At 39.1% G+C, this 8768-nt stretch overlaps 1 protein-coding gene across 1 annotated transcript; it reads right to left on the bottom strand.

Moving 5' to 3' along the window:
• Positions 1 to 235: 235 nt before the first annotated feature.
• Positions 236 to 6596, bottom strand: il11b (interleukin 11b). The gene is made up of 5 exons (XM_077007732.1): positions 6543 to 6596; positions 3965 to 4113; positions 3612 to 3701; positions 3237 to 3395; positions 236 to 3109 (listed from the first exon to the last, which is right to left on the bottom strand). Exons 1-5 carry the CDS (start codon positions 6547 to 6549, stop codon positions 2870 to 2872), a joined length of 645 nt encoding a protein of 214 aa, XP_076863847.1. The 5' UTR covers positions 6550 to 6596; the 3' UTR covers positions 236 to 2869.
• Positions 6597 to 8768: the final 2172 nt, after the last annotated feature.

Below are 8768 nucleotides of genomic sequence, written 5' to 3'. Positions count from 1 at the left end.
CTTTGTCTTTCTCATGTTATTCCTTCTACAGCTTCAAGTAAACACAAATTAGGCGATGGTCATTTAGCAATCTAATTACTTTAACACAGGAGTATTAAAAATGGCCACAACTCATTTTATTAGCAAAACAAAGAAAAAAAAACATTGAAAATGAACATTTATACTAGAGATGGATTGTTCATGAATGATCCGATTCTATTGAACAATTCTTTAAAATGAACGTAAGGAACCGAGTCGCACCTCTGGGAGCCGTATTTATTTTATTTTTTTTGTAATCCATCTATTCCGCTTCGCACCAGTAGTAGGAATCAGTCATAGTGAGAGCTGTTTATTGCTGAAATTAAAATCCAACACTTTCAGTATCGCCCTCCTCCAAGTGCAGAGAGTGAAGACGTGGGTGCAAAAGAGCCGTAATCCAGCTACACAGAGAATGTTCAATGAATGAGCTGTAATCCAGCTACACAGAGAATGTTCAGAGTGAACACGTGGGTGCAAAAAAGCCATAATCCAGCTACACAGAGAACGTTCAGCGAATGAGCCGTAATCCAGCTACACAGAGAACGTTCAGCGAATGAGCTGTAATCCAGCTACACAGAGATCGTTCAGAGTCAACACGTGGGTGCAAAAAAGCCATAATCCAGCTACACAGAGAACGTTCAGCGAAAGAGCCGTAATCCAGCTACACAGAGAACATTCAGAGAGTGAACACGTGGGTGCGAAAAAGCCGTAATCCAGCTACACAGAGAATGTTCAGAGAGTGAACACGTGGGTGCGAAAAAGCCATAATCCAGCTACACAGAGAACGTTCAGCGAATGAGCAGTACTAGAAAATGTAATTTAGTCAATTGTACTGAATTGTTTGTTCCCAATTGTTTTTTATGCTTGAAAATGTAGGATTAGTTTGGCTACAAGTTATACAACAGGGGATACAAACTTTTAATTTGCAGTTATTTAAAACTTTTTTTGTTTAACTATTGTTATAAAACATATATACTTGTGAATTTGAATATTTCTGAAACACCGGTAAATGTTTTAAGTGCTGTTTGAATAAGGCCTACTTTTAAGGCAAAGTAGCATAATTGTTCATCACTGATATTAATATCAAGTCTGTCCTACAGTTTACCCAGTAGCTCCTTCTGCCACCTGAAGAAAATTAGAACGAATAGCCAAAAAATAGGTTTTTTAAACGGCTCTTTAAAAAGAACCGAGTCAAAAGATCCAGCTCCCGTCAAAGAGTCATAATTCCCATCAATAATTTATACTCTTTCAACAAACTCCTACTCCTGGGTCTAGTGGCCCTATGGACAAAAACTGACCAATGATGAGTAGCTGGAGGATGGCTGATATAAACTGTATATGGCAACAAAAATCTACAAGGTGTTTTCTAGTAAGGTGGCTGAGCGTAGAACCAGAATTGGCTGCTACACAGAGCAATCCAACATCTTACTATATAGAACATTGTGGTACAGTAATCATTTCACGCAGTTATTAGCTATCAACACCACTTTAATCCTATAGGAATTCATCTTTAGGATCCATGCCCTGGACCTCAGCATGTGTTTCACTGCTCTGTGCATATGTATCTAAACCGAATGACTTTACATTAAGAACCTGAAATGATTTAATAAATTAAAGTAAATGTAGGATGCATTAGGATCCAAATAAACACAAATGTAGAATGTTCTGTTTTTCTCTCACAAAAAAAACTATTCAACATAAACTCATTAAAGCAACATGCTTAAAAAGAACAATAAACATAAGAAAGAGCCAGACATGTAAAGGAAAGGCTTGTTAACTTTGCCATGTGTTTCAATAATACAGTAGCAAATGCTTATAATAAAATAACATTTTGTCCCTGAAAACATTTGGCATTGTATTCCAAGTGCATGTCATTATATTCCAACATGTCTTCATTACTTAACACCTTGCCAGAATTTTTGGGTGTCTTATGTTGGGTGGTATTTCAGCATTTTTTTTGGTACTAATGTTGGTACTAATGTTATTGGCACATTTACAAATCAGAGTGTACCTTTTACCCTGACCATGGCTGGTCAAAAGAATATCTTGGCCTTCATCCTCACTGGCTGATTGTCACGTAGGGCTACGCCCCCTCTCGTAGCTGTCACTCTGGGTTCCCTCATGTCTGTGTTCCCTGCCTGTTTGTCCTGCCCTGCTCGTTGGTTTTGATGAATTCCTTGTTAGTTGCCACGCCCCTGTCTTCATTGTTAGCACCTGTCCCTAGTTTAGTTCAGTGTATATTAGTCCTTGTATTGCCCTTGTCTGTATCGGTCTTTTTGTTCCTACCTGTTCTTCGTGAGTACTGCCGTTTGTAGTTTGCGCTTTTGTGTTACCTGTATTCCGTGTATTTTGCCTGTCCTCCCTGAGTTAGTCTGCTTCGTTGTTTCCCTTGTTCGTATCTATGCACGTGTATATTTCGTGTATGGACTGCCCTCCCGTTATGACCTGCGCCCGGTATTACCACTCTGCTTTTGGAAACTCCTTTAATAAATCTCGCTCTCCTCAGCGATTGTGTCCGCCTCCCTGTTCTGCCCAGCGCAGATCGTTACACTGATTACCAAGTCAATTTATAAATATAGCTGATATTTAAACAGCATTCTAAGGTTTTCAAAAATAAAAATGCTAACACAGTAATTTATCTGGTGTATAAAAAATACTTCATTTTGTAAACACAATTTCCTTCAATAAATACTCTTAAATATTAAATATATAAATTACAATAAAAAATACCATCATAAATAGGTGTCTGTTTGCATGAGAAATGTCAGAATGCATGGTCCCTCCTTTGTGTAACTAAAACTGGCCAGTGGGTTATCAAGGTCGGGTCAAATCCTGTGGCACAACACGAAGGCTAGCTGGAATAATTCACCACCGTATTTCCAGATCCTCCTTTGTTGTGAGCGTCTTTTGACTGTGGCGAGAGTTGTCTGCGCCTTCTCGTGCTTTGGATGAGGACATGGAGCGCTCTAAGGTACCAGCCACAGAAGCGCTGCAGCCTGCTGTGAACTATGTCAGAGGTCTTGAACACATCCCAGGTGGACGTGGGAGCAGGAAGGGAGAGAGTAGCATTCTGGGAAGGCAAGTCTGGTACCTAAAATACCAGAGAGACAGTAAAACAAGTGCCATTCACAAAAAGTTGGATGCCCAAAACCCATTTCAAGCATGGTTTAAAGTCTCATCAAGTTTCAATTCACAAGCTTAAGTACTATAGCTCTTACCTGATTTTGAATCAGAATCCTGATGGATTCAATTATGTCAGTTATTTTCTTCGTTTCAAATGACAACAAACCCGATTGGTTCTGCCAGTATAAGAGCCAATCAAAATGCAACTTGAAAGAATGGAGCCCAGAAGAGAGCTGGAATAGGGTGCTATTTTCCTTAGAAGATGAAAATGAACAGCATGTTAAAAATGCTAATAGATTGTTGGTGGATCATGGCTAAAATATTGCCAAGGAGGATGATAATATGCAAAATGGCAGCATAATGAAATTGCTTCACATATTTAAAATGTTATTTTAGCCTACACGTGTGTGTGTGTGTGTGTGGGTGTTTTGTTGGGGTTAGAACCTGAATTATTAAACACAATGTCTTACCTGTACTGCTGCTAGGTCATGAGGCCTGAAGTTCAAAGTAGGCAGGGAAGTGAGGTTATGTTCATAATGCACATCAGTGTGACGACTGCTCTGAAAAATAATCCAGATGTGTTATGGTCATGTGCACATGTGTGTGTGTGTGTGTGTGTGTGTGTGTGTGTGTGTGTGTGTGTGTGTGTGTGTGTGTGTGTGTGTGTGTACTGTACAGAACTACAAAAATACTCCAAATAAAATAGTGTGGGCCCTTTATGTTATCTTAAGCAGAATATGTATAACAAGTGCAGAGGGAAGATACTGTAACAAAGATACTGATACAAATGCTCTTGGTACCATTAAGCCCACATGAAACTTACCACTAGGTTTCTCAGCCGATGCATCTGATTGGACAGTTTTCTCAGACCATCTTTGTGCGATGTCCTGAGACTGGACTGAGACATTGATGAGACAGAAAGTTCCACCAATAGCAGCAGAAGGAGCAAGGAGGAGGTGGGCTCAGGCAGCACTGTGAGCAAAACACAAAGAAAACAATTATTCTTTTTTCTTTTTCGGGAAAGTCCATAGTTATGTTATGTCAGCAGTTGAGAAAACAGTTGAGCTACTGGGAGTTACTCTGACTCAGCAGCGTTAGGACAAGTGTTTTGAGGTCAGCAGTTGCTCCACTCCTTCAAGCACTGTGTAAGAACATGAACTTGTGCAGATGGCATTGCGATACCACTGAGGTAAAGCAAGCAACTCTTTCATCTTCACAGGAAATCTGAAAACAACCCCACACTTGCATTTGTAATGCTTGTGTAAAGTCTGCTCTTAATCACTCTGTTAAAGTTTACACTAAATGATAATGCTGTAGTTTTAGAAATGCATGCAAATTCTATGTAAATGTAAAGTGTAAGACCAGGATGAAGCTGTGGATGCTTTGAAGATCTTTTAAGACCACCCTAGAGATGATCTGATTATGACAAGTGATGATAGGAAGTGAGTCAGGGCTTTTCAGATCTTACACTCATTGCATCTGACATCATTCTTAAATTTACTGTAACCATCTCAACTCTGCCAGAGAGACTAAATGATAATCTCATTATGTTGGCAAAAACACATCAAGAGGAAACAACTGCAACAGTCACAGTTGTAAATCCCATAAGTGTTTGTCCTATTAAAGGTCATTTTCTCTTTCTGACTTGGCAACTATTTTGGCGTATACTCCCCAGTTTAGGAAGTTCAGCTTTTATCAAATTATGTAATTTGCACAAATGCAATTTAAAATCTAAATAAAGCAATGTTGTATTGTCATCATTTTGTCCATTTTCACATCTTGCACATATTTAACAAAGCTGAAAATTCCTATGATTCTATCACCAACTACCATATTGAGCAATCAAACATACATAAGAATGGAGAATACACATCAGATGCCTCTTATCACAAATTTGATCACAGTTTCTTATATCAAAAACAAGCTATCCATGATCCAGAATGAGCTTTGAATGTGTGCCCATTTTGAAACTGCCACACTGATGACAGAAATCAGAAAAGGCTTCATTTTATGAAACATATAATCAGATTGCTGATTATCTTAATATAGCAATAGACAACACAAACACACATGATTGATCACTTGCAGTTTTGTTTTCCTGTTCCAAAAGTGTGTTTTCAAGTTCTACAGGTTTTAGTCCCGTTTGACATAACCTGAAGTGTACAACATTTTGAAGCAGCATTTCAAATGCCCAACTTCACAGCCCTCTGTATGTTCATACTTAGACTTTATCCTCTCTAAAAATCCTCATTTTGTTTTAATTATAACCTATTTACACTAAGAGTGAGCTGTAGTTTATGTCAGGAATCACCTTAGATTATATTTGTCTTTCACTCTCTGAACCATAACAATCTGATACTAACATTGGAAAGCAGGGGTGTGTGTCCAGACAGCACTCAGAACTGTGTTAAAAGTCCCTTAGACACCCATTAGTGTTAAGCAGATAAACTACTTTAATGCATGTGGCATCTTTGCATATAAATACGTTAAGATGCCATCAATCTTTAAATGCACATTGGGAAGAATGGTTGTGCCAGCTTTTACATTTTGTGATAAGTAATTTTAGGAAACACTGGCACGGTGGCAGCAGTAGGCTGATTGTCTTGATAAATCCTGGTCTGTGTTACTTCCTGTGATCTTTCACACAAACATACCAATTCACTGGAAATAAATAGCAATGATTTCCTATGTTAACTGCAGTTCTGAGAAAGTACTGACCTCATGTTCATGAGGTTTTATCAAGTAAAGGAGATTCCTCATCACAGACCTTGTGCGTAGTTGTGCAGAGCTGAGACAATAATCAATTAATATAATCATCTGCTTGACGATAACAATAGGAATGGTACCATAGATCTTAAAATAACGGAAAACAGAAGCCCTTATAATCACTATAAATAACTTGGACATAATTATTAAACAATAAAGCTTTTGGGTGTCTCATATGTGTCTCCGACGTCTTTCAGATTTGACCTCAGAAGACACTACTAATACCATTTATCCTCGTGGCTGAAGTTCACAAGACCAGTTTCCCTGACATTACAGCCACGAGGCTCTTAGAGAGTGCCAAGTATACATCCTGATAACACAGGGGATCCTTCTAGGAAAAGCCTAGAAGTCACTTCCATAAAGACCTCAAAACCAGTTTAAGAGACACAAGCCATATGTTTATTTGCTAATTTACAGTGCTTTTAACAGACACAATAAATTGAAATGTCAAAAGACAAAAACATGGATAAATGTATTATAAATATTTGTGCAGCTTTATGTTAATGTCTTCACTTATGTTTTACAAAATCTGAATTCAAATGAATAGTGTCATCTCTACTTCTTATTCAATTCAAACTCCTACCCTCAGATTAGCACACATCAGAACCATAGGTATAGAGTATGAAAACACTTACATTTCATTGCTATCCCAAACTTTCAAGTTGTAAATAGACACTGTGAAAAGCAATGTTATCACTCAACTAATGTTTAGACTACTGTAAGAGTTCCCATTTATAGTGTCTATGACACAATCTTTCTCCCTCTCTCTCTCCCTCTCTCTCTCTGAGTCATTCATTCATTCATTCAAAAAAAAAAAAAAAAAAACTTACTCCCACCCCGACAAACTAACCAGAAGCTAAATAAACTATTATCTTCTTCTACAGAACTCATCACTTTTATTTTCACACTTGGTTCATAATGCACCACATGGCCTTTTCTTCCTACTTCTCTTTCTTGGGTTTTCTTTTAAATACCTATGTGCCTTTTCTGTTCACTGCCAGGAGACCCCTCAAACCTGATATCTAATCACCCGAATAAGCAGGAAAATGTAGGCATGAAAGTAAACTCATCATCCAAAATATGAACAAAGTCACTTTCTACAAGGTAGATCAAATGAGTAACGTACTGTATATGAAGATGAGTGCTCCCGGAGTATTGCAGTTGTTTTGGTCAGACATGGCCTTAAGGCTCTATAAAGGATAATTTAGCTCATGTACATCATTTATTTCTCAGGAAACTTAAGGGTTCAGCACACTCCCCTGACAAAGGAATTCCCTTAGTGTGTCATTGAACTATAGGTTAATAAGTTTGTTCAAACACACACAAACACACTTATGTAGCTTATGTACAATGAGGGGAAAGCACTAATTAACATAAATTCAGTCCTGAACCCCCAACGTGTGTATACACACACACACACATACACGCAGAGTTGAAACACATGTCCCACTCTCCCCTGGCTCCTTTCTGTCGTCTCCACCCACGCATCACCCACTCACTCCCCTCTGACACATTAGCCTGAAATTTTGGCTCAGACACCCCACACACACACTCGCTCCCTTTCTTCTCCTGTTGCATTCATCTCGCTGAAAGGGAAAGCAGGAAAAAGAGCAATAAGAATAACGAGACAGGTCGTGCCGTGTGGGGTCACGGGACGTGTGCTCTCTGGTCAGGAAGTGACTGTTTGCCTCGGAAATGCAGCTCAGTTTAACATGTGGTCTATCGGCTAAGGCAGACCACCTTGTCTTCTCTGTCTTATGAGCCATGAGCAAGACTGGTCACAACATGTTGGGAGTGCAGTGGCAGGAGAAACCCCCCACCTCCGCCCCAGCGCCTTCACCCCTATCCCTACACAACTATGTAGTATATGTGCAATCCATTGTGATGATCTCATGTCAGTTAGATTAAATTAACTGAAAAAAAGAGCACATAAATAATCTAAAATGATTGATAGGATGAGTCCTCATTGAGTGGCAGGGATCTAGTATGACCTGATATTAATGCACTTCGCAGAAACACTGCGAAAGCAAATGATGCAGAAATGCTGGAAGATGTTCAGACTGGACACATGGATGTGTCCAGAAAGGCAAGTGGCTTACTACTCTCTATAAATAAACTGGGCACAGTTGAGGATCCGAGGCAAAAACAGAACATTCAGAAAGATCACTCCTCCACTGTTTGGTATGGGTTGAGTGTCAAAGTATACAGGGGTTACATTCTACACTGGCATGCACACAACAACCTAACTAAGCTCTTACTTTGTCTAGGAAATTACACAAAAACAACACCCTGATTTGTATATAGTTATATAGTGTATATAGTTTACATGCAATCCAGCATATATACCATATTTTCTATAGAGCGCACCTCAATATAAGCCGCACCTACAAAGTAAAAAAAAAATGGAATGTTGTATAATGTTGTAACCTGGCTAAAAGCTGCATATATCTACTGAACTGAATACATTTAACTGAACGGTGCCTGTAGCATTTCACATGCGACCCATTTGGCTTTCAGTGTTGTGCCGAATTCCGACTCCCTTTATTTATCCGTGCATAAAGACAGGGTTGCCAACTTTTCAAGATTGGTTAGAGTGAGATTTGTACCTGTAGGAGGTGGTGAGTGTAAATTTTTGACGGGGGGGGGCGAACATAAGTTGTTGACGGGGGGTGGCGAACGTAAGTTGTTACCGGGGCGATGTAAAATGGACACAAATTAAGTATTATATCGTGATCGATCGATCGCCAGTGGTTGGCGCCACAGCGAACTAGTAATTCATTGAATCATAGATATGGATCAGAGATAAATAAACTAGATATTTTTTTCCGGCGTGAGAAATCGCAAGTGTGGCGTGAGAGCGT

This window comes from Brachyhypopomus gauderio, chromosome 6 (genome assembly GCF_052324685.1).
Source record: "Brachyhypopomus gauderio isolate BG-103 chromosome 6, BGAUD_0.2, whole genome shotgun sequence".
Lineage (NCBI taxonomy): Eukaryota > Metazoa > Chordata > Actinopteri > Gymnotiformes > Hypopomidae > Brachyhypopomus > Brachyhypopomus gauderio.
Note: the sequence above shows the minus strand (reverse complement) of the source record. Positions and strands in the feature narration are given on the sequence as shown.

Coding starts and splice junctions, on each gene's coding strand:
- il11b (XM_077007732.1), bottom strand. Junction 3,702..3,964: donor ATCGGCTGAGAAACCTAGTG/GTAAGTTTCATG, acceptor ATTATTTTTCAG/AGCAGTCGTCACACTGATGT. Junction 3,396..3,611: donor ATGACCTAGCAGCAGTACAG/GTAAGACATTGT, acceptor TCATCTTCTAAG/GAAAATAGCACCCTATTCCA.